Raw genomic sequence first — 25,828 nt, 5'->3', positions numbered from 1 at the left:
AAATGATGGTTCTGTTCGAAACTGTTTCCCACTACAGCTTCCTGCCAACTCGTGTTCAGTGTCCTCTGCCACCCTGCAGATACGGGGTGCAGGGGGAGTGGCTGACAGAGATGATAACAGGGTATCTTGGTTATTCCTTTACTCCTCTTCTTTTGAAAACATTCTACATGTCGGACACTGTGTCACCCCATTTCTCACGTTTTCAGGGGTTACTGTACAACTGAGAAAAGGAGGACTTGTGGCACCTTAGAGACTAACCAATTTATTTGAGCATGAGCTTTCGTGAGCTACAGCTCACTTCATCGGATGCATACCATGGAAACTGCAGCAGACTTTATTTATACACAGAGAATATGAAAAAATACCTCCTCCCACCCCACTGTCCTGCTGGTAATAGCTTATCTAAAGTGATCATCAGGTGGGCCATTTCCAGCACAAATCCAGGTTTTCTCACCCTCCGCGCCCCCCCCCCCCCCAAACTCACTCTCCTGCTGGTAATAGCCCATCCAAAGTGACAACTCTCTACACAATGTGCATGATAATAAAGTTGGGCCATTTCCTGCACAAATCCAGGTTCTCTCACCCCCTCACCCCCCTCCAAAAAACACACACACAAACTCACTATCCTGCTGGTAATAGCTCATCCAAAGTGACCACTCTCCCTACAATGTGCATAATTAAGGTGGGCCATTTCCAGCACAAGTCCAGGTTTTCTCACATCCCCCCCACCCCCATACACACACAAACTCAGTCTGAGTTTGACTGAGGGCAGTCTTTGTGGTTTGTTGATTCCTGCGATGATCCCATTTGAAATTTACATATAAACATGATAGCAGCTTTTCACACATTCATTGCAGTTCTGTCTTTGCTCTCCTGGTTCAGATCTGCAGAGTAGACTGAAGCAGGACCGAGTAGTGAAGCTTATATTCCTCCCGGTATATTCCCGTGAATGTCTATGTGGACTGTCTTGTGACCTTTAAAATGTCCAGTTGTGATGGACGTTCTTCTCACATCCAGGATACAAAGGGACGTGTTTCCAGGGGGACTCTTTAACAGTGCTCACAAGTACTGCACCCCCAGCGTGCTTTGTGCAGGCAGTTGCTCGTCTTGCGTAGGCTGATGCACTTTCGGGGGCGCAGACAGATGCACTCAACTTCTGCATGTGCAACTAAGGCAACTTGCTGCAAATTGGGGCCAAAGTATGTTCTTTGTGTGAGGCCACTAATTAACCTTAGAGAGGAGACGAACCTTTCCTCTAGGGTCCCAGCGCTAGGCTGGTCCCTGGAGTGCTATGAAGTTTATCTGCAGACTTCAGCCTGATAAAGAGACACGGATTCTGCTCTGTGCGCATTTGCTGGTGGGAACAGGAGCTGGACGGTTAGACTGGACCTGCTCCTGCACACTGGGTCCAGGCATGTGGCCTTGCTGTGGAGCAAGAATGAAGCTTCTCTCACATTCAGCAGTGTCTGGATTCTGAGTGGTTATTTTACAAGAAGCTTCTTCCTTGCACCTTCCTTGCTCAGCTCCGTTGGGCAGGTGTCTAGTGTTGCTCTTCTTTCACAGCTGGTAAATGTATATGGTCTCCTCCTTCAGCGGATCCCCGAGTGAGATAGGACTTCCAACCGAGACCGAAAGCTGGCTCCCCATGGCGATGGCCCCCATGTTGAGTAAGCGCACGTGCGGCTTTACCACTGCGTGCACTCTCTGGTGCCTCATGAGGTGTGTTTTCTTGCTGAAGCGCTTCCCGCAGAGGTCGCAGGGGAAGGGCCTCTCTCCGGTGTGGATCCTGTAGTGCGTGACGAGGTGTGTCCTCTGGTTGAAGCTCTTGCCGCACTCGGTGCATGCATAGGGCCTCTCTCCTGTGTGGATCCTCAGGTGTCTCTTCAGGTCCTGCTTGTGGCTGAATCTCTTCTCACACTCTGTGCAGGCGTAGGGCCGGCTGCCCAGGTGGGTCTTCTGGTGTGTGATGAGGATGGACTTCTGGCTGAAGGCCTTCCCGCACTGGGCGCAGGGGAAGGGCCGCTCTCCGGTATGGATGCGCTGGTGGGCGTTCAGGTGGGTTTTCTGGCTGAAGCTCTTCCCGCACTCGGTGCAGATGAACGGCTTCTTCCCCGCGTGGATCTTCTGGTGGGTGATGAGGTTCTTCTTCCAGGTGAAGCTCTTCTCACACTCGGCGCAGGCATAGAGGGTCACGTCCCCCGAGTGGATCAGCTGGTGGGTGAGGAGGTTCTTCTTGCAGCTGAAGCCTTTGTCGCACTGGGTGCACCTGAAGGGGCGCTCCCCTGTGTGGATTTGCTGGTGCCTCATCAGGTGGGTTTTCTTGCTGAACCCTTTCCCGCATTCGCTGCACAGGAACGGCCTCTCGCCTGTGTGGATCCTGAAGTGGGTAACCAGGTGAGTCTTCTGGCTGAAGCTCTTCCCGCATTCGCTGCAGGCGAAGGGTCTCTCTCCGGTGTGGATCCGGTGGTGCCTTATGAGGTCCTGCTTGTGACCAAAGCTCCTCTGGCATATGGCGCAGGTGTAGGATCGCCTCTCGAGGTGTGTCTTCTGGTGCATGGTGAGCACGGACTTCTGGCAGAAGCTCCTGTCGCAGTGAGGGCAGTTGTACAGTCTCTTCTCCTCATGGGTCTTCTGGTGCGTGATGAGGTATTTCTTCCAGCTGAAGCTTTTCCCACACTTGACGCAGCTGAAGGGCCGCTCCCCCGTGTGGATACGCTGGTGGGTGATAAGATTCTTCTTCCAGCTGAAGTTCTTCCCACACTCGATGCACGTGAACGGCCGTTCCCCTGTGTGGATCTGCTGGTGCCTGGCGAGATCTTGCTTGTGGCTGAAGTTCTTCTGGCATACAGAGCAGGGAAGCGGCCGGGTTCCCGAGTGAGTCCTCTGGTGCCGCACCAGGTGGGTTTTCTTCCTGAAGTTTTTCCCACACTCGGTGCATGGAAATGGCCTCTCGCCCGTGTGGATTCGGAAGTGCGTTATAAGGTGCGTTTTCTGGATGAAGCTTCTCCCGCATTCAGTGCACTGATAGGGCCTCTCTCCCGTGTGGATACGGTAATGCCGTATCAAGTCTTGTTTGTGATTGAAGCCCTTCTTGCATTCGGTGCAGATGTATGGCCTCACTCCCATGTGGGTTTCCCGATGAGTCACGAGAAGGGACATCGGCCCAAAGCTGCTGCTGCAATCAGTCCAGTTAAATGGAGCCTCCAGTGGGAGCTTTCCCTGGTGTGGTTCCAGGCCAACCTGATCCGCAAAGTTGTCTTTGTATTCCATGCACACGTATGGCATTTCTCTCTTCAGGTGTCCTTGGAAAAGTGCAAAATTCTCCATGTTGCCAAAGCTGGATTGTTCAGCCTCAGCCTCTAGAGTGCTCCTCAGCTGCCTTTGTGATCTGCATGGGACCCTGCAGACACTCCCCCAGTCTGGATTCATGGCCACGTTCTCTTGGCGTGTTTCCGATGATCGGTCCGATACCTCCAGTTTTATAGCAGAGGTCTCATGGGTCGCTTCAATGAGGCTCACCGGCTGCCTTCCTGATTTGCAAGGGATCCTGAAGATGCTGTCCCAGTCTGAAGACTTAAGAACAGTGTCTTTGCACTGTTCCGGTGATAGTTCGGGTGAGTCTAATTTCACAGTAAGGTTCTCATTCTCTGCTCCGGTGGGGTTCATCTGCTGCCTTTCTGGTTTGCACTGGATCCTGTAGATGTCTGAAGATGTGGAAAGATCTTCTTCAGACTTTTCTGATGAGGGCTCACTTGGCTCTAATTTTATAGTTAGTTTCTCATGCTTGGCTTCTGCATGGTACATCTGTTGCCTTTGTGGTTTGCACTGGATCTTGTAGGCATTTCTCCAGTCTGGAGACATGGAGAGACTCTCTTCTGATCTCTCTGGTAAGGGGTCAGGTGGTTCTGATTTTATAGTAGAGTTGTCATCATCTACAACACAGAGACAAGAGTTCAGAATATTATTGCAAGGGAAGGTAAAACTCTTAATATCAGCTCTGTCTGATTTCCAGTGTGATCCCATGAAGGTGTGTCTCACAAGCAGCACTGGTTATAGGCCCCTTGTACCACCTCCATGTCTACAGATACAAGGTTTAAAAGATTTTGAACTTTTGTAGGAAGTCATCGTGCCAACAGGATGTTGCCTCCATATTAGGATCTCAAAGCATTTTACTGGCATTATCTAGTCCCCCAAACCCGTGCTGTGAGATAGGTAGGTAAGCAGTAGTGGTATCATACCCGTTTTACAGAGTGGCTCACTGAGGCACAGTGAGATCAAGTGGCTTGGCAGAAGTCACACAATAGGTTAGTGACAGAAAGCTGGGAACACAACTCAGGAGACCGTACTCCCACCATACATGCTGCTTCCTCCTTTCCAAGATTTCTTAGAATTTGCTGGTTAAAGATAAAATTGCTCCCAGGATCGTCTTAATTATTTGAACACTAGGTGGCATGTATGAAAGATAGATTTTAAAAAATGCTGTCAGGTCACATCAGTTTGCAGTGAGCCAGAAGGTCGCACTGCTGGTTACTTAGGAAGATTAAGATGACTGTCACATACAGCAGAACCGCAGAGTTACGAGCCCCTCGGGAAGGGAGGTTGTACGTCACTCTGAAATGTTCGTCACTCGGAACAAAGCCCGAGGGCGGTTCCTTCAAAAGTTTACAACTGAACATTGACTTAATCCTGCTTTGAAACTTTACTGTGCAGAAGCAAAATGCTGCTTTTAACCATCTTAATTTAAATGGAACAAGCACAGAAACAGCTTCCTTGCCTTGTCAAAACTTTTTTTTAAACTTTCCCTTTATTTTTTTAGCAGTTTACACTTAACACAGGACTGTACTGTCTTTGGTGGGGTTTTTTTCAAGGTCTCTGCGGCTGTCTGATTGCGCACTTCCAGTTCCAAATGCGGCATGTGGTTGATGGGTCAGTTGGTAACTCTGGTGCTCATAACTCTGAGAGTCTACCGTATTGCAAAAATTACCCGAAATTCCAAAAATTTTCACAGAAAAGATTGAGTAGGAAAATCCACACCAGAAAGCGTGCTATTAATCATGTGCTATTCTTGATTTCTTATTTGCTATTCTCCCAGACAGGAAGCACACACAATATCATGTGTCTTAATTTTCCCAACCACATAGCACTGTAAGAAGCACTAATAATGAATCGAAATCATCAAAACGAACAGTTTGCGAACAGCCAACAGCCTGAAAACTATAGGCCCCCTGTAGCGGGGTGGTCACCCACTCCGGGCCTGAAAGGGTTACAGCCAGCCCTGGGAGAGGGCTGGGGCTGCGAGCCAAGGGCTAGGCTGAAGGGGAAGCAGCCACAGCTGGGGCCATGCCCCAATCAGGCCACAGCTGGCCCTATAAAAGGCTGTGGGCCAGGGGCTCAAGTAGTCTCTCTCTAGCTGTGGAGAGAGATGGGCCTGGCTGCCTGGGAGCTCAACAGGGTACCCAAAGTGGAGCAGGGCTGGGGAAAGGCCAGAGGAGCTGGGGGGCTCCAGGCTGGAAAATCCCCAGCCTGCAGGCCTTGCTGAAGGTCTAAAGCAGGTACTGGGGTTGCAAAGGGGCAGCCCAAGGTTAGGCAAAGGCAGCAGGTCCAAACCCTCCTTGCCGATGATGGCTGCAGTCTGCCCCAGTGTGTGGGGGCTAGGTGAGGACTGGCAGTAGCTGCTGAGATGGGGTGGGGATTCCCCAGGGAGGGGAGACCCAGTGTGCAGGGGTACTGCAGGGGGCAGAACCCTGATGTAGAGGAGCACTGGGGTCCGGGGGGGCACGGGGGGCCTGAGGCAAGCAGGACCCTGGCCTGCAGGGGGTGCTCCGGAGGCTGGAGAGCTAATTCCCAGGATGACCAGCGGGAGGCGCTGTGCCAGTGAGTCCCGTGTCGCTACATCCCTACTGCCCAGAGAATAACGAACCATTTGAAGAAACGAAGGATGGATCTGAGAGCGAGATTAACCAACGAGGTGCTAAATTTGTAGCAAAAAATTCAAGACGCTCTAGGTGAACAAAATCTTTGAATGGCATTTGAGCGCTCAGCCCACCAAGATGTGACAACGAAGAGGTAAAAATCTGAAGCTCGGAAGAGAAACCCTGTAACCTGAAGCGCTCGTGGAATGGTGGCCTTGCTCCGTTTCCGCCCTGGCGGCATCCGCCAAGAAAGAACCAGTGGAGCAGCCCTCAGAGATTCGTGTTTAAATGCAGCTCCTCCCTAGGAAGCTGTGAGCCCATTTCCGCTGGCTAGGGCTGGCAGGGCCTACACCTCTGCGTTCTGGAGCAGGTCTGATCCCTCACCTGTGAAGGAGCTCTGCAGAGTCCCCTTTTCCTCTACGTCGCTCCACGCCCTGGGACGTGGCGGGTCCTCCCCTCGCTCGGTCTGTGGCGGGAGGTCACGTTTCGTAACAGAATGACCTGCTGAGAGCGCAAGGCAGACCCAGTTAGTTTCCTTTTGCATCTCCCAGGCTTCAGAGTCTTCTGTGGCCCCTTGACAAGGTCCCCTCCTCCTGGTGAATGTGCCCCCTGGCAAGGTGAAAACTCCCCTCCGAGAGACGGTCTTGCTTCTGCAAGCCCCACTCTTCCTAATCCCTCCCAAGGGTGGGTTTCCCTGCTCCACTGCCCCTCAGGAGGGTCCCCTGCTTTGTTGTGTGTTGCCCCCCACCCCATCTGAGGCAGCATCTCTCTACTCAGCCTGGTCCCCTTCTCCCCCAGGGACTCTCATCTTGGCAGGGGCCTCCCTCCAGCTGGGGCTACCCTCCTGGGACACAGAGACCGGGCCTAGCATGCCTCTCCACCCCACACAGCTCTCCCACCACAGAGAGCCCGTGTAGCAGGCTGCCCCCTGCCCTCCCTTGGATTGGATACAGAGATACAGCCCCCTGCGTAGCATAGGGCTATCCACTGCGCTGCCCTGCATCCTTCAGGGCCGGTACCCTCGACAGCCAGTGCCATGGCAACCGCTTGGGAGACGGTGGGCACCGTTTGCAGCTCCCGGTCCTGCCCCCCTGTCTCACCAGCAAGAGAAGTGGGTGAGATGGTGCTATCCCCTTCCTGGCCTCATGCAGCAACAGGACTCAATGGGGAGGGGGTGTCTTGCCTGGACAGCCGCAGCCCGGGGCCTACTCGCCAGGCAGCCGAGCCTGGCTGGCAATGTGGTCCATGGCATGGGAATACAGTGGCCTCACACAGGGGGACTGGCCAGCGCTGGGCAACATGCCTGCCAGGTCACTGGTGTGGATGTGGCCTGGGACAGTGGTGCACAGACACCGCTGGGTGGGCGGGCCGGAGGGTCTCTTTCCAGTACCACATCACCACCCACCCCTCTGTTACCTAGAATGTCCTACTTCTGTATTCCACTGAGAATTGTTCCAGTCACAGCGTGTGTGGAATAAAGGACAGTCACCCCGATGTCAGTGATTATAACACCCCTTGTGTGACAGGGCGCTGGGCAAAGGGTTGCTGATTCAGCCCTCTGTCAGGCCAGCTCCCATTCAGGGGAATAAATTAGAGCTGGCTGGAGCTAACCTGGTCCTAACTGGGGAAGCAGAGACAGCTGCCGCCTGATTAACCTGGGGCTGTATAAAAGCCGCAGGGAAAAGGCAGAGAGTGGAAGCAGCGAGGGTGGCCTGCAGATGGGAACAAGCCTGTAAATAAACTGCACCGAGTGACTTTATGGACCTAGCAGAGGCAGGAGCCAAGGGGGCCATGCCGCACTCTGCTACACCTGGCGTCCGTGGAGCTGTTGCTGTGTGTGTAAGGGTTTTATCTTGCGAACAACGCACTACAGGGAGTGGGACTGACTGCCACGAGTCATTCCACTGCTTTCAAGGCAGTCAGCACCACTCCTGGTCCGAAATCTCTGAAAGATCAGGACCCTGGAGTTTAAATGTGGAAAAATAACATACAGGAAGCCCCTAGCACTCGGGGTGGGAGGGGGAGTGCAGCCCCACCCCATCCTAGCGGCAGCCTGCTGCTCTCTTCTTCCTCCCGCTCCCGGACTGCTGGGGACTCCTTGTGCACTGTCCCCGCTGCTGTCCTGCCCTGGCCCACAGGCCTGACCTGCCCCAGCACCATGTGCTGCAGGAGCCTGCAGGAGCTAGAGGCTCTGGGCAGGGGGAGGAAGCACAAGGTGCCCTGGTCTAGTCCCGCACTGTGCTGCCGTGGGCTTCTCTGGAGACGTAGCCAGCCAGGTCCTGCCCTGACCTCGGGGTGAGCCGCCTGCCCTGCTTGGTGAGTTGCTTTTGCCCCAGTTGGGTGGGAGTTTGGGGGTGGGCTGTTATGTGACTCCTGTGGAGAAGGGGTGCAGCAAGAAATTGAGGGTACCTCTGCTCTACAGCAATGAAGAGGAATATTTAAGAGAATATTTGTTCCGGTGGATGGTGGTGGGTTTGTGGGCTGCCCTAGAGGAAGAACGCTCTGGAGTAAATGCATGAATGAACGGGCGTTTCTATTGCACGCGTCATCTAGTGCAATGATGATCTGCAGAAAAAAAGTTGCAAAACAAACCAACTCAGAGGGCATTTTTCAGAGAACTGTACTGAGGAGGGATACGCCACAAGTCAGCAGTTAAGAACATGAGAACGGCTGTGCTGGGTCAGACCAATGGTCCCGCTAGCCCAGTATCCTGTCTTCCAACAATGGCTGGTCCCAGAACTTCAGGGAACTGTAAAAAACAGGGCAGCTGGAGTGATCCACCCGTCTTCTGGCAAACACTTCAGAGCATGGTTTTGCATTCATGCCCATCTTGACTGATGGACCTATCCTCCATGAACTTATCTAGTTCTTTTTTGAACCCAGTTATATTTTTGGCCTTCACAACATCCCCTGGCAATGAGTTCCACAGGTTAATTGTGCATTGTGTGACAAAGTACTTCTTGGTTGTATTAAACCTGCTGCCTATTAATTTTATTGGGTGATCCCTAGTTTTTGTAGTGTGGGAAAGGGCAAATAACACTTTTTTCCACACCAGTCATGATTTTATAGACCTCTATCATATCCCCACGAGTCGTCTCTGCTAAGATGAACAGCCCTAATCTTTTTAGTCTCTCCTCATATGGAAGCTGTTACATACCCTTGATCGTCTCTGTTTCCCTTCTCTGAACTTTTTCCAGTTCCCCTGTATCCTTTCTCAGATGGGGTGACCAGAATTGGTCACAGTATAGCAGGTGTGGGGGCACCAGGGACTTACATAATGGTATGTGAAATGTTCTACCTTATTTTCTATTCCTTTCCTAATAGTTCCTAGCAATCTCTTTGCCTTTTTGACCATTGCTGCACATTGAGCTGAACTATCCATGGTGACTCCAAGATCTCTCTAAGTGGTAACAGCTAATTTAGAACCCATCATTATAGATGTGCAGTCGGGATTATTTTTTCCAGTGTGCGTTACTTTGCACGTGTCAAGGTTGCATTTCATCTGCCATGTTGTTACCTCATCACCCAGCTTCGTGAGATCCCTTTGTAGCTCTTCGCAGTCTGCTTTGAACTTCACTGTCTTGAATAATTTTGTATCATCTGTAAACTTTGCCTTTTCACTGTTCACCCCCATTTCCAGATTAGTGGGTCAGATTCGAGGCATGTTACTGCCTTATTTCCATTCACAGAGTATGATTCTACTCTCACTTAAACCATGTTTACAGTGGTGAATCTCCATGGACCTCACTGGAGTTACTCCAGATTTACATTAGCGTAACTGAGCTCAGAATCAGGCCCACAGCTTCACCATGATGGAGAAAGAGAAAGGGCCAGATGTTTAAAGATATTCAGGTGCCTAAAGATGCAGATCGGCACCTAGTGGGATTTCAGAAGCACCTACGGGCCTAACTCTTATTGAAATCAAACCCTTAAAAATGTGGTCCAAAGTGACTAAACTGAAGTCCCCCCAGACATGCCCAGAATCAGGCTATCCATAAAGTGAAGGCAAAACGATTGTTGATTTTTACCCATTGAGATCAGAAGCTCATAATTCTCCCTCATGACGTCCCGGTAAAACTCTCTCTGCCATTCTTCCAAAATCACCCACTCCTCCGGGGAGAAATAGACACTGACATCCTCAAATGTTACCAGCCTCTGAAACACAAACAGCAACCCGCTCAGTGCCCACCTGGAACATGAAGGGCTAATGGTATCGGTGTGAGGTTAAAAGCTGCTCTGTGTGTGTGTGTGTGGGGTTAACAGTGTGTGAAGTAGGAAGCAGGTGAACAAATTCAGGGAACCCGAGGGTTTGTAACGGGATTGTGAGAATGCTCAGTTCTGGAACCCTTGTGTGGTACTTACCTTCCTGAAACCTGCCATTTGCCCTTCAACTAGCTACAGGCATATGCCTTGTCTTGTGGGTGCAAATACAGAGCTGGTTACCTACAATACATGGCATTGCCTTGCCAAGGAATGGTTTGTCTGCAGGGATCGTTACTTTGAGCTCCTCCAAAGAACATGCCCAGCCTTTGCAGAACAGTAACACATTTAGGTGACCATAACCACAGGTTATTTTTCTAATTCTCTTCCCAAAGACCATAGCTATTAATGCTGCACGACCTATGATCCAAACCCCTTCGAAAGCCGAGGGGCTGGATACGGATCCCCAGCTCCAAAGCTCGCCCTATGGTTTTGATTCTAGGTTGGATTCTAAACCTGGCAGGGTCTTATTTTCCTCTTCTGGCTAAGATGAAGCTGGAACCTGTTCTCATGTGATTTTGGCCTCATGTGGCACAAGACTTGTGAGATCAGCTGTTCCCGTGAGTTCTCTGCCGTTTGGGGATGAAATCTCACAAGAACAGCCGGGCTCTGTGCTGCTAAATATAAACCCTGAGTCCTGGTTCAGCCTCTAACCTGCGCTCCAGTCTAAAACTAATCTAGATTATCCCCTTCCATGCCCCATCTCCAAAATGAGGTTCTTCAGCCCAAGTGCACTTCTCAGCCATCTCGGGCCACGTTTTTAAATGGAACATGCACCTGACGACGGCCACAAATGCTCTATGGAGAGATGCAGTGCTGTAGGTCAGATCCCCTCAGATATGACAGCCTGGCACTGCTTTCCTGCATAGGGCAGATGGGGCAGCTCGAATATATATGTTCCCTGCTCCTAGGCAGGGTTTTCTAAAAGCTCTGCTCCAGGAATTACTCTGGGGCCGTTCTCTGGCCTGTGTTACCCAGGAGGTCAGGTGAGATGATTACAATGAACGGTCCCGCCTGGCATTGGAATCGATGACTTTATAGTGGAGTCCCAGCCGAGAGGTATTTTACCCTTTCATTAGAAACTGCTCCAGTAGAACGAAATCCAAGTCTCAACCTATGTATTTAGAAACCTGCAGGCTGCAGCTAGGGTGACCAGATGTCACGATTTTATAGGGACAGTCCCTATATTTAGGGCTTTGTCTTATACAGGCGCCTATCACCCCCCCATCCCTGTCCTGATTTTTTGCACTTGCTATCTGGTCACCCTAGCTGCAGCCTAACTGGTTGGCTCAGGCTGAGTATCAGGACACAGAGACACATCCTGATCTTGGTGTAAATCTGGAGCTACTCCACTTAATTCAGTAGAGCTGCTCTGGATTTACACCAGTGTAACTGAGATCGCCATCTGCTTCATGACAGATTCTTCGGTGTATTTCTAATTTATCTGCAAACACGATGTTCAAGGTAAATGTCCTACCTGAGCGGAGATCTCCTCAGCCATTCCCCTCTGATGCTGGAATGAACCGGGTGTAGATGGGCTTTCTTGGCTGGAACTCCTCAGACCATGAGGACCCCAGATCCGGTTTTTTTTTTTTAATCAATCAGTATTTAGAGATTCCTATTCCCTCTGCCCGTTTTTTCTCTCTTAATGGCTGCCAGTGCAGAGAGACTCTGGTCTGATTTCAGGTTACCAGGAAAGGCAGTGAAAGATTAGACAGAAGAAAAAGGGGGGCGATCTGCAGGCAGGACTATGAGGGATTTTTTTTTAAAGCAAACCCTGACAAACTAAGGATGCTGAGGAATAAGGCAGTTACCCACAGAGATCACATGTGCAGCTGTCTTAGCCCCATAGAGTCCCTTCTATTGTAAGGCTTTTACTCCTACAGAGCTGCAAAGCATTCCTGGGAGCTGTAGTCCTTCCCCGGAAGGTACTGAAGCTGCCTGTGATCACAGCACAGATGTTTAACCTTATCAGAGAGGGAGAACTACACTTCCCATCAGCCCACGGAGCAGTCATGTAAACCCTTTGTTTTCTGCATGGCTGCTGTGGCAAACCTTCCCACCCTTGCACTGCCAGCAAAGCCCGTCCCCTCTGCATTACAAATCAGTCTCTTTACATTTAGGAAACTAAGGGTCTGATCCCCCAGCCCTCCATGGACCCACTTGCATGAGTAGAGTCCTCAGAGGTCTAGAGTTGGTGAAACTTGGGCACGTGTCTGAGCCAGCTTTTCAGGGCCCCCCTCCGATGTTGGTGGGCGCCTTTTAACGGTGGGTACGTAGAGCAGCATTTAGAGAGTGACGTACTTGCACCCAGATTTAAGTGTGGGGCAAACAGTCTGGCACTATATACTGCAGGTGCAAACATACTTGGGGGGAAGAGGCTTGGTATAGGCTTCGTTACAAATCCAGTGCGTTGGTTTTGCTTAGATACTATGGTGATGGGCATGTTATAAATGTGTGGATATGATTAGACCATGTAAATTGCAGGATGATTCACCACCATTTAGTCCTGTGGATTCTCTATTACTGGTCATTTTAAAACCAAGGTAGGATGTTTTTCTAAAGAGCTCTTCTCTAGGAATTATTTTGGGGGTTGTCCTCTGGCCTGTATTATACAGGGGGTCAGACCAAATGATCACAATGGTCCCTTTTGGCCTTGGAATCTATAAATACAACATCCAAGTTGCCCTCTAACCTTGTCTGTACATTTCATCCTCTCTCCCTTCCCTTTGTCAGCTGGCAGAGCTCTGTAGGCATCACAGCCGAGGTGAGTTTTCGGGGATTTACAGGCAGAGGCTGATAGGTCAACAGACCTTAGAATCATAGAATATCAGAGTTGGAAGGGACCTCAGGAGGTCATCTAGTCCAACCCCCTGCTCAAAGCAGGACCAATCCCCAATTAAATCATCCCAGCCAGGGCTTTGTCAAGCCTGACCTTAAAAATTTCTAAGGAAGGAGATTCTACCCCCTCCCTAAGTAACTCATTCCAGTGCTTCACCACCCTCCTAGTGAAAAAGTTTTTCCTAATATCCAACCTAAACCTCCCCCACTGCAACTTGAGACCATTACTCCTTGTCCTGTCATCTTCTACAACTGAGAATAGTCTAGAACCATCCTCTTTGGAACCACCTCTCAGGTAGTTGAAAGCAGCTATCAAATCCCCCCTCATTCTTCTCTTCTGCAGACTAAACAATCCCAGTTCCCTCAGCCTCTCCTCATAAGTCATGTGTTCCAGACCCCTAATCATTTTTGTTGCCCTTCGCTGGACTCTCTCCAATTTTTCCACATCCTTCTTCTAGTGTGGGGCCCAAAACTGGACACAGTACTCCAGATGAGGCCTCACTAATGTCGAATAGAGGGGAATGATCACGTCCGTAGATCTGCTGGCAATGCCCCTACTTATACATCCCAAAATGCCATTGGCCTTCTTGGCAACAAGGGCACACTGCTGACTCATATCCAGCTTCTCGTCCACTGTCACCCCTAAGTCCTTTTCCGCAGAACTGCTGCCTAGCCATTCGGTCCCTAGTCTGTAGCAGTGCATTGGATTCTTCCGTCCTAAGTGCAGAACCCTGCACTTATCCTTGTTGAACCTCATCAGATTTCTTTTGGCCCAATCCTCCAATTTATCTAGGTTCCTCTGTATCCTATCCCTACCTGCCACCGTATCTACCACTCCTCCTAGTTTAGTACCATCCGCAAATTTGCTGAGGGTGCAATCCACACCATCCTCCAGATCATTTATGAAGATATTGAACAAAACCGGCCCCAGGACCGACCCTTGGGGCACTCCACTTGATACCGGCTGCCATCCAGACATGGAGCCATTGATCACTACCCGTTGAGCCCGACAATCTAGCCAACTTTCTACCCACCTTCTAGTGCATTCATCCAGCCCATACTTCTTTAACTTGCTGACAAGAATACTGTGGGAGACCGTGTCAAAAGCTTTGCTAAAGTCAAGAAACAATACATCCACTGCTTTCCCTTCATCCATAGAAGCAGTAATCTCATCATAGAAGGCGATTAGATTAGTCAGGCATGACCTTCCCTTGGTGAATCCATGCTGACTGTTCCTGATCACTTTCCTCTCGTGTAAGTGCTTCAGGATTGATTCCTTGAGGACCTGCTCCATGATTTTTCCGGGGACTGAAGTGAGGCTGACTGGCCTGTAGTTCCCAGGATCCTCCTTCCTCCCTTTTTAAAAGATGGGCACTACATTAGCCTTTTTCCAGTCGTCCGGGATTTCCCTCGATCGCCATGAGTTTTCAAAGATAATGGCCAATGGCTCTGCAATCACAGCCGCCAACTCCTTTAGCACTCTCGGATGCAACGCATCCAGCCCCATGGACTTGTGCACGTCCAGTTTTTCTAAATAGTCCCGAACCACTTCTTTCTCCACAGAGGGCTGGCCACCTACTCCCCATGCTGTGTTGCCCAGCGCAGCAGCCTGGGAGCTGATCTTGTTCGTGAAGACAGAGGCAAAAAAAGCATTGAGTACATTGGCTTTTTCCACATCCTCTGTCACTAGGTTGCCTCCCTCATTCAGTAAGGGGCCCACACTTTCCTTGGCTTTCTTCTTGTTGCCAACATACCTGAAGAAACCCTTCTTGTTACTCTTAACATCTCTTGCTAGCTGCAGCTCCAGGTGCGATTTGGCCCTCCTGATTTCATTCCTACATGTCTGAGCAACATTTTTATACTCTTCCCTGGTCATTTGTCCAATCTTCCACATCTTGTAAGCTTCTTTTTTATGTTTAAGATCCGCAAGGATTTCACTGTTAAGCCAAGCTGGTCGCCTGCTGTTTACTATTCTTTCGACACATCGGGATGGTTTGTCCCTGTAACATCAGTAGGGATTCATTGAAATACAGCCAGCTCTCCTGGACTCCTTTCCTCCTCATGTTATTCCCCCAGGGGATCCTACCCATCAGTTCCCTGAGGGAGTCGAAGTCTGCTTTCCTGAAGTCCAGGGTCCGTATTCTGCTGCTTACCTTTCTTCCCTGTGTCAGGATCCTGCACTCGACCAACTCATGGTCAGTGTCTCCCAGATTCCCATCCACTTTTGCTTTCCTTACTGATTCTTCCTGGTTTGTGAGCAGCAGGTCAAGAAAAGCTCCCCCCCAGTTGGTTCCTCCAGCACTTGCACCAGGAAATTGTCCCCTACATTTTGCAAAAACTTCCTGGATTGTCTGTGCACCGCAGTATTGCTCTCCCAGCAGATATCAGTGTGATTGAAGTTGCCCATGAGAACAAGGGCGTGCGATCTAGTAGCTTCTGCGAGTTGCCGGAAGAAAGCTTCATCCACCTCATCCCCACCTTGCTGGGGAACTTTTACTAGGTGGTGCTGAAGAAATCACAGCCATGTCTGAGGCTCGAAGCTGAGTGGTGGACAGCAAAGGCTGGGTTATTTGTCAGTGAAAAGGTGGGGTAAAATACCAGATCAGAGAGGGTGAGGCTAAGTCACAAAGAGCCTTACAGAGGAAGACAAGAAGCTTGTGTTGGCTGCAGTGGAGAAGGGGGAGCCAGCGGAGGGACAGAGAGGGGTTGGATGAACTCAGGATGACCCATAGAAGCAGGAAGGTGTTGTTAGCAGCAGTGTTCAGAGGGGGCCAATAAGGATTGTGAGTTTCCCTAGCCCTTAACGGAAGGGATCGGGGCCAGGTCTGAAGTTTTAACAAAGACATCTTTCTTCCAAGCGTTTCTCGGGCATCTGAGTTAAATGTGTCAACAAACGCAAACAAAAACCAAAGCGTTTTAAACGTGCTGAATAACAATTATCTCCCCACTCAATTAATCAAGGGTCAGTTGAATGGTCTCTCTAGTGCCATAAGTCTAGTTCTGTTTGCCTGTCTTTTTATACCATCCTCATCATCATAGTATATGAACATCTCCAGCGATTCAGAGTTTTCTAGTCATCCATAGAGTCTTCCACGAAAAAAACAGATTAAAGAAGACCTAAATTTCTAACGTGAAAAACAAGGAGAGGAGGCGAGGAGTCCGGAGGCACCTTAAAGACTCACAGATTTATTTGGACATAAGCTTTGGTGGGTAAAAAACCCACTTCTTCAGATGCCAAAATAAAAAAAAGTGGTTTTTTACCCATGAAAGCTTATGTCCAAATGAATCTGTTATTCTTTGAGGTGCCACCGGACTTCTGGTTGTTTTTGTGGATACAGACTAACATGGCTACCCCCTGACACTTGCCTTTTTTAATACATCTTAGAATGTCTTTTTATAAAAGGCACAAACCCATTTCACCCCTTTGCAGCTCGCTTTCTGGATTCATCTGCACACGGTGACCAGATGGTCTTTGGCCCAGAAAGCGGGATGATCTGGGAGGATACATACCGACAACATACATGACTGCACAGCGGACAGAAGTGTGTAGGCAGCGTTGTGGTAGCCGGTGGGTCCCAGGGGGTGACAGAGACAAGGCGGGGGAGGTCATATCTTTTATTGGACCAACTTCTGGGGCGGGGGGGGGGGGGGAGAGAAGCTTTGGAGCACCTTGAGGGGGCCATTTATGGATCTGGGGCAAAAACTGGGGATTGGTCCTGCTTCGAGCAGGGGGTTGGACTAGATGACCTCCTGAGGTCCCTTCCAACCCTGATATTCTATGATTCTATGAATACACCCAGCTCTTCTCTCCGGACTGACCCTGGGGGGGTCACAGTTTGTCTGGCCGGTGTCTCCTCGCCAGGGCGGAGGCCTGTCAGCCCGTCCCCACCCCGTGATAAAACAGGAAATCGCAGCAATCGCCAGCCTCCTTCCCCTCGCAGGAAGTGCCCCAGCTACTCCCAGGGATGCACTGCAAGGCTGGGAGGCTGGAAGCCCCGCACAATGGAGCGGGCTCGGTGTGACTCGCCAAGGGCGAGCTGAGTTCCCGGCATCACCGGCGCACTCGCCCGTGCGGTGTGAATCCAGCCTGTCCCGCTTCCCACACGCCGCCTCTTGCTCCGCAAGCTCCTCTCCGCCCCTGCCCGCGGGGGAGTCTCTTAGCGGCGCGGGGCTGGGGGAGGAGAAGGAAGCGGAGCGAGGCACAAGCTCCGCATTGCAGCCGAGCCCGGGAGCCCGGCGCACCGAGCCGAAGCGGGGAATCCGCCCGAGGAAGGCCCAGCCACCTCCGCTCCCGTCGGACGCTTCCAGCCAACTCGCCGCCGGCTTGCACCGAGGGAGCCGGGGAGTTGCACCCGGGACCCAGCCTGTCTCCCGGGGAACAGCCCGGGCTGGGTTGCTGTACACAAACCTCCCGGCGCTCGCTGCGGGTCCCGCACCGGTGCAGCGTCTGCGCGCGGCCACGCCGGAGTGAAAGCGGATCTGGGTAAGAGCGTTCGCTTGGGGATTCCGCAGTGAGGCGCGTGGGGGGCGGGGACCCCGGCCCGGTGACTGGCTGCTCTGCGTGGCCGGGGCCCTGCGGCCGCGCCGAGGGGTAGGGGTGGGGCAGTACCGGGGTGGACGCGGGTGGGCGTCGGGGGGCAGCACGCCCCTGGGCATTCACACGGCCCAGCAGAGGGGAGACGGGTCCCGCCCACGCCGCAGGCCCACGGGCGCGAGCGGGCTGCCAGCCCAAGGGAGTGCGACGCGCTGCCCGGCTCCCGTGGAGCGCGAACTCTGCCACCGCCTGGCTGCGCGGCCTTGGGCAAGTCACTTCGCCGTGGGCGAGGCGAACACGCCTGGCGGGGGCATTGTGGGGCTCAGCGGCTCCGCGTTTGCTCCTGGCTGTCCCACGCGGCTGCCCTGTCTCCATGCGGACACAGCGCGGGGTCCTAGGCTGCCCCCAGCGGGCAGCACTCGCTGGTCCAGGGCTAAGCCTGATTCGTTGCATGCTGGGACTCTGGTCCATTGCATGCTGGGATTTGTCGTCTCTGTGGGCGGCACTGTGAAGGGGGAGTTTGGCTGCTACCAGCCCCACTTTGTGGGCAGGACCTTCATCACTTGGGCTCCTGGGTCTCCATGCAGTCGCCTGCTGGGGAAAGCTGGGGCACCCTAATTCAGCTGCTTGAGCGTATACAAGCAGAGGGACAACTTCCCTCTGGTTGCAACATATTCCAATGACGAGGAACCCCCCAGCCATCAGCCCCCCCCCCCACCTTGTGCTGTGATCCCCTCATGCCTTCCCGTTAAGCAGTCAGGCTAGGGGAGTTGGAGACCTCCCAGGATACACAGATGTGGTGAGACTGAATAGATGTCACTCTTCCCTCTACTCCAGTACTGAATAAATACCAGGGTGTAGACATGCACGGGTCACTGTTGCTGTAGGTACCATCCTTCAGGTGAGGTATACAAGACAGCCAGGCCCTGATCACTGATAGTCATTACGGGAAGCATGGCACGCTGGGTAAGGGTCAGTGCCCTATTTGACTTGATTGGTTACACTGTCTTTATTTAAATTCCCTCCACTGCTGAAATTGGAGTCTTCCTTTTGGGTGCTTAGCTGTTGTTGTGTGGTGTTTCAGGGCTCTCGTATTCCACCCTGGAGGAGGCTGCGTTTCAGCATGATCCCTTTCATCTCTGTATCCGTTTATATTTGTAAACCACACTGGGGCTATTCTGAGTAGAAGTGGACAAATCAATGGAATGGGGGTGTTGTTAATAATAATAAAACCCAGCTGTCTTCAGGCAGAGTTAATGGCTGTTGATGCTGGAAGTGACCGTGAGGAGTCTGTTCAGTGTCCAAGGGTGTGTTCACAGCTCTTTTCCACTGGGGCCTGGCTTACTACCTGCAGTGTGTTTGTTTATCCAGGAGATGACGGTCCCATGAGTGCGGATCAGAAGCAGGATCTCATGACTCACCTGACGCCCCCCCCCGGAGAAAGGCCATTCACATTTCCCGCTTGCGACGAAAGCTTTAGCGATGAGAGAGACCTCATAATTCACAGCCAGGCGGAGGAACGGGAGTACAAATGCATTCTGTGCGGGAAATGCTTCAACCAGCAGCCCAGCCTGACCCGGCACCAGAAGAACCACACGGGGGAGAGGGCCTACGTCTGCCCCGAGTGCGGTAAGAGCTTCAGCCTCAAGCACAACCTGATCATCCATCAGCGCACGCACACGGGCGAGCAGCCCTACAAGTGCAGTGTCTGCGAGAAGAGCTTCAGCCTGAAGCAGAACCTCGTCACCCACCAGCGCATCCACACCGGGGAGCGGCCCTTCGCCTGCCCCGAGTGTGGGAAGAGCTTCCGGGAGCAGCGATTCCTCCTCAACCACCAGAGGACCCACACGGAGGAGCGGCCCTACGAATGCGGTGACTGCGGCAAGGCCTTCAAGGAGAAGCAGACACTCGCCAGCCACCAGAGGACCCATAGCGGGGACAGGCCGTACCAGTGCACTGAGTGCGGGAAGAGCTTCAGCCAGCGCACGTTCCTGGTGACGCACGAGAAGACCCACCAAGGGGGGAGCCCGTTCACCTGCGACGAGTGCGGGAAGAGCTTCAGTTGCAAGAGCGGCCTTGTCACCCACCAGCGCATCCACACCGGGGAGCGGCCCTTCGCCTGCCCCGACTGCGGGAAGCGCTTCAGCCAGAAAGGCTCTCTGAAGATCCACCAGAGAATCCACACTGGGGAGACCCCCTTCACATGCCCCGAGTGCGGGAAAACCTTCACGCAGAAGATAAACCTGACTACGCACCAGAGAACCCACCTGGGAGACAAAGCCCTGACATGAGCCTGATGTCATGCTAAAAGCTTTGCAGAGCGGATAGCTCTGAACTCCACTGGGAGCTCCTGGAGGGGCCCATGACTGCACTGGATGTGAGAGGCTGAACGGCAGAGACGCCATGTGAACGTTCGGAGTGTCCAGAAGGCCTCAGTCGCTCCTTACGCACCCCGGAGTCCCCACAGGGGATACTGATTGTCTTCACGCACTGACTCTGGGTCCCCCTGTACAGCTCCTCTTTCCATTGGTCGGTCAGGTTCGTGCTCTTCTGTGCCCACCCCACATAGAAGCCCCAGAAGGAATCCCAAGTCCCAGCGCCCCGACTCCATGGTGATGGCCTCGCCCTCCACCCACGTCCCTCTCCCAGCTCCCTGTCCCTGTCCCGGCTCGCTCAGCTTCCTGTGCTTGGGAGCAGATGAGCTAAACAATGAGGGAAACTCCTGGCGAAGTTCTTTATTGCTACTGTAGGGACTGATCCTGTGAAGTGCTGAGTCCCGTCAGTACCCTTCAGCCTCCATTGGAGACACCTGACATCTTGCAGGATCAGACCTGACTGGCCTGCTTTTCAGAGGTGCTGAGCACCCACTCCTCCTGCTGGCTCCCATGGGAGCGGTGAATGCCAAGCACCCCTGAAAACTAGGAACAGCTCTCTTCACTTTCTCTCTGTCGTGGAGCATTGCAGCCTTGAGGACCTTAAAGCCCGTAGTTCTGGCCTGGCCAATATTCAGCCCTGGGATCACTGCAGGCCCAGTGTTCTACAGCGTGGGCCACAAGGGCCCTGGTCTTCCAAACGGCGTTCGCCTGGCTGCTCAGAGCAAGTCGAGGCCAGGCATGCTGGGATCGGGGCTCTCTGTAAGCCCCTCCTCCATATTAAGGGTTAGGGGAGCTGCACTCACTTCTTGCCAATTAGACACAGCTCCCAGGCTGTTGGTTAAATACCCTTAGCTGGGCAGTTGGGGTGCGTCTGCTGCAGCCCCTTTTGGGACAGCGGAAGCACGAAGGTACCAGCAGCTCTGCGTTAGGGGATGCAGGCAGGGTGGCTGGTGCCAGTGAACAGAGCAGAGGGGAGTGTGCCCAGAGAAGGCAAACGTGGCTGCACCATCCCAGCCCTTGGCTGAATTAAGAGTGCTTTGTGACCATTGCAGAGCTGTGTAAATTACAGCAGTTGTCAGTCATGTTTGCCCGGCTTCCCCCCCCAGCTCTTGCCCTGGGGTGTTTGGCCCTGGCACTGGCCCGTAAAGCACTATTTATATGTGCTCGGTATTGTTTGCGTTATCCGGGTAGTTGGAAATTTTCCACTAGCGCATGAATTAATCTCTGAATGTGTTCATTTACCCAGGGAGCGAGAAGGATGAGTGTGAAAAAGAAGCAGGAGCTCATGACTCATGTGAAATATTCATACACTGTATGTGGGAAGAGCTTCAGCCCACAGCCACCTCTCCTAGAAACCACACAGGAGAGAAGGTGGCACCTGGAGCAGGATCTCATCCCACCCCCTGGAATCCAACCCAGAGAAACTGTGTTATCCTCATAATTGATTAAAAAAAAAAAAACTTCAGAGACCAGAGATTTCTTCTAAATCACCAGGGACCCTACACAGAGCAGAGACTGAGCAAATATAGTCCTTGCTGCAAAACCTTCAGGGAGAAGCAGGCCCACAAAACCCCAGAGAACCTGCACTTGGGAGAGACCATCCCAGTTAACTGAATGTGGGAGAGGCTTGGTTTGAGGATATTCCTGCTGACATATGAGAAAATCCGCAAAGGAGGGGCCCCATTTACCTGCTCTGAGCACGGGACATGCCTCAGCTGTCATTATACCCCAGAGAATCCGTAACAGAGGAGACCATTTAAATGCCCCAAGGGAGGGCACGCTCCTCATAAGATAAAACTTCCCCAGTGAATCTGCATGAGTGAGATCACTTAACCAGAACTGGAGAACTAAGGAGCTGCAAAGATAAGCTAAGAATAATTCTCTCTGCCGGAATCACTGGGTATGGTTCTGTGACCTGGCTGGTGCAGGAGGTCTGGCTAGAGGAGCACAGTGATTTCTTCTGGCTTTAAATTCTGTGAATCTGTAATTCTGAATATACACCTGAGACCTCCTGAAGGTGGGAAAATATTTTGATAAAACACAAGGAGAGACATCATACAAATGTCATGTATGTTGGAAAAATCTTGTTCGCTCCCCTTGCTGTACAGGACAGCAAGAAATCTCCAAGTGGCTGCACTGGAGTGTTGCTCCCTGGTTGCTGTTACAGGCCAGTTCAAGGAGAGTTGCTATGCCAGTGGCATGTAGTTGCATCCACATTTTTCCCTTTGTGATATTTCCCACCTCCTGTTCTAGTCTCTTCTGGTCCTTTCTGTTTGTGTTTGTAATGTTTCTTTTCTATGCCTGAAGATTTCGGGCAGAAGGGGAAGGTTTCATTAATGTTTCAAAAGGAGGCAAGTTTCTGCTGCATGTGAGGAGGGCAAGAATTCAGTCTGTTTTCCCTGGGAGAGGCAGCTGCTGGAAAAGGCCATCAGTGCAGTCAGCATAAAACTCAAGAGATGTCCAACACAAACGGTTCCTGCCTGTGTCACTCAGCTGTTCAGATGAGTAAAAGAGAAATGGTTTGGAAAAATGAATTTTCCTTTCATGGTTTTCTGCCGTTTGCTCAGTGTTACATCTCACTCTGCCTGGGCAAGGAAACCAGATTGGTCAGTTTTAGTTTCTAGCCATTTTCACTTTCCGGATCTCGCCATGGGCATATCGTTACTGGGTTCAGTGGAGCTGTATTGGGGTAAAATTAACCCATGGATTTCAAGTCATAACAGCTGATACATCCAGAGATTAACATCATAGATCAGACTTTAGGGCCCAGTCCAACTCCTGTTGAAATAAATGGACAGGCTCTCATTGACTTCAGTGGGAACAGGAGCAGAAAGGCTCAATCCTTCAAGGTGCTGAATACTCTGGCCATGATCCAGCAAAGCAAAGCACTTTAGCACATGCATTGGCATCAGTGGGACTACTCACTGGTTTAGCAAGGGCGTAAGTGCTTCACTGGATCAGGGTCAGAGTGCTGAGCACCTTGCAGGATTGAGGCCTTAGTGACTGAGGAGAAAATCTGATCACCCTTATCCTACGAAGGGATAGGGTACCCACCCTGGATGAGAGAGCATGTGTATCTCATCGTCAGAGATTCATGCAAACACTCCGATCGGTACAAGGTTTTTGAGATCCTCACCCTCCCAACACCCTTTTTTAAAAAAAAAATCTGAATGTTGTCTGTAACCCCAGAGGATTGGCTGGGTAAGTTTCTCTTTGGGAAGGCACGGCTACCATTTCCCCAAGACCTTTCTATGGCTGGAGAGTGCCGTATTCCTGATTAAGAGGCATGTGATGGCTCGTATTTCTATAGAGGATCCTGGGTCTTTAACTATCTGCTTGAATACTTGTAGTGACCCCTGCCTGGGCAGAAGGATATGGGTTGATTAAAGGGTGTGAAAATATGACAGGAGCATGGTGGGGAGGGGCATGTCTGCTGAGGGTTAATCCTGGGGGGAAGCAGCAGTGAAATGGGGGGTGTCTCTCGGGTACTGTAGCTGGAATGCTAGAGATCAATAAAGGAAGGTGTGTTTGAAAGGAACTCTGCGCTGTGTGATGATTGATTGATGTGAAAATCTGTCCTGATCGCGGCTCACCCATGATCTTCCAGCATCAGCCCCTGGTTAGGTGTAACGAACTGGCTGCACAGATATGGCTATCCCCACTCTCGCGGCCCAGGAACATCAGCGCTTAAACCACTGGCTTCTACCCGTTCAGCTAAAGGGAAAAAAAACAACCACGCTCCGTTAGCTTGAGGCAGTAGCAGACTGTGATGGTCACTGGGGCTTGGGAGACACAATCACATGCACTTAACCAGTGGGAACCCTTGAGCCCTGGAGCTGCAATGGCCCTCGGAAGCAGCGTCCCATCAGCACGTGGGAGGCCCTGTGGACCCATGGAATGTACTCCAGGCCACATGCAACAGTGCACAGACTTCGGTCTAGTTCCTCCCCTCCGCTTCCATGAGCGTAAGGGACGTGGGGGCTGGCGGAGGAGGGATGCTGGGTGCAGGGGAATGACACCCTCACATCATCCCCCCAATGGAAGCTTCTCCAGCGAGCACTGTGAGCTTAAGGCCCCGTGGGGACGCCATCCACAGGTGTGCTGGTCACCTTCTCTTCCAGAGCATTCCCTGAGAGGTTAACCAAACCAGGCCCTCTCCCCAAGATGGGGGATACCCAGAACAGATATGGGGTGGAGCAGAAAACAAGCCCTTGTCCCCCTCCCAGCTTTCTCTATTTCATCAGTTCCCTCCTGCTGCCCAACACCTCTGTTCAGTAATGATCTCAAAGCCGTATTCTTGAGGCTTGTCCCTGCACGTTCAAAGGGCCCTGACAGACAGTGCCTGTAGCCGAATGGGATTTATTCAGATGAAAGGAAGAGATCCACACAATAAACTGGGTTTCTTCGGAGATCACTTGCCTTCAGGGTGGAGTTTCAGGAGATCAGAGACCTCCCTCGTAACATATGTGCCAAAGACTCACCCGCTGGGTTTCCCAAACAGTACTTCCAAGGGGAGCTGCGTGACTGAGCGCATTTCCCGTGCCCTCGCTGTTAATGCGATGCGAACGCCAGTCTGAGAAACTCATTTCAGGATCTGAATTTGTCACCTAATCTCCTCCCACTGGAGTAGTTCTTCCGCACAATCCCGTTGGAGCCAAGATGGAGGGCTCCGCCGCAGCTAATGAGAGTAGCATCTCCATGTGCCCCAGCTCCTCGCACAGGTCTGGTTTGATCCCTATGAGCCCCATGGCACCAGCTGGGGTCTTTGAGCTGCTGCTCCGGCCGGTATTTCTCTGTGCGTACTGAGCCGCAGGGCCTGCTGCTAGGAGGCACCATCTGTTTTATCTGTGCATGAATCAATGAAGTGTTGGCTTCTTTCCCGGGGGTGGGAGGAAAAGTTTTTTAACCCTACGGAACGACCCAGTCCGTATGCCTATGGCCTGAGAGGGAGAGGGCAATTCTCAGCTAGTCGCATACACCTAGCGTGCGGTCCTCCGATGCCATCCTGCAGCTCATCTCTTTTACTCCCTCCCGTGTACCCTCGGAAGGCCCCACTCTGGCCAGAGCTGTCTTGGAAACAGGGCTGAACGTCCAGGGTCAAGAGGCATTTAGTGTTCTACCCGGGGCAGGTAAGCCTACCCGGCCTGGGGGCAGGGACCAATCCAAGAGCCCCAGCCCCTGGCATCCACATGGCTGCTAGAACAAGGAACTATATAAAACAAAGCAAAAAAAAAAAAAAAAAAACCAACCCCAAATAAAACCGAGAATTTTCTTCTAACCACTTAACTATCTAGAAAGAAATTCTCCAGCCTCAGCTCACAGGTAAGGAGAACTGTGCAGTATCCAGGCTAGCAGGTTCATGCACCATTACCCCCTAGTGTGTGTCTGGAGCCAGGGAGGGAGGAAAGCCTTGCTGCTACTGTCTTCTCAGGGCCATCCCTGTGGTCCTGGGTTTGAGGAGCACACTGCTGCAGGAGTGCAGCTGAGTTGGTTGTGGTGGCGTCTATGGACATGTGGCCATGGACCGTTATGCCGTATCCAAGAACTTCCCAGCCCATTTAAAAATTGTAACATGAAGTCTTCAAGGACCAATAGGAAATGCTCTGATAACTGATGATCTGGTCACTTTGGGAATTTTCTTCTCATTTGATTTTTGAAAACCAGTGCTAACAATTGCATGCAGGACACAACTTTTTGCCACCACATCACATGTCTAATTTGCTGACCACCGTCAGACCTGGGTCCATTCCAGCCATTTCTGCTTCCCAGGTGTCTCCTTCCCCACTGAGTATGTGAGATTCTGGTTACTTTCCTTGACATGTACTAACTGCTTTTTTCCAAGTTGATCTTAATTTAGTTATTTCCTGCCCAGGTCTCTAATCCCACTAGGACCCTTGGGATTATTG

At 51.7% G+C, this 25,828-nt stretch overlaps 2 protein-coding genes across 3 annotated transcripts; one reads left to right on the top strand and one right to left on the bottom strand.

Moving 5' to 3' along the window:
• Positions 1–481: 481 nt before the first annotated feature.
• On the bottom strand, positions 482–12,173 carry LOC125632964 (uncharacterized). Its single transcript, XM_048841961.2, has 4 exons — positions 11,650–12,173; positions 9,941–10,067; positions 6,297–6,416; positions 482–3,932 (listed from the first exon to the last, which is right to left on the bottom strand). The coding sequence occupies exons 1-4, from the start codon at positions 11,671–11,673 to the stop codon at positions 1,558–1,560; spliced, it is 2,646 nt and encodes an 881-aa protein (XP_048697918.2). The 5' UTR covers positions 11,674–12,173; the 3' UTR covers positions 482–1,557.
• Positions 12,174–16,923: 4,750 nt separating this feature from the next.
• LOC125633028 (uncharacterized) lies at positions 16,924–23,460 on the top strand. Of its 2 annotated transcripts, none has more exons than XM_075124708.1 (3): positions 16,924–17,496; positions 18,919–20,076; positions 21,169–23,460. In XM_075124708.1, exon 2 carries the CDS (start codon positions 18,933–18,935, stop codon positions 19,836–19,838), a length of 906 nt encoding a protein of 301 aa, XP_074980809.1. In that variant the 5' UTR covers positions 16,924–17,496; positions 18,919–18,932; the 3' UTR covers positions 19,839–20,076; positions 21,169–23,460. The 2 variants fall into 2 exon arrangements, with proteins under 2 accessions (XP_074980809.1, XP_048698111.1); XM_048842154.2 differs by having other exon boundaries at positions 18,919–20,085.
• Positions 23,461–25,828: the final 2,368 nt, after the last annotated feature.

The sequence above is a fragment of the Caretta caretta genome, chromosome 2, assembly GCF_965140235.1.
Source record: "Caretta caretta isolate rCarCar2 chromosome 2, rCarCar1.hap1, whole genome shotgun sequence".
In the NCBI taxonomy this organism is placed as follows: domain Eukaryota; kingdom Metazoa; phylum Chordata; order Testudines; family Cheloniidae; genus Caretta; species Caretta caretta.
Note: the sequence above shows the minus strand (reverse complement) of the source record. Positions and strands in the feature narration are given on the sequence as shown.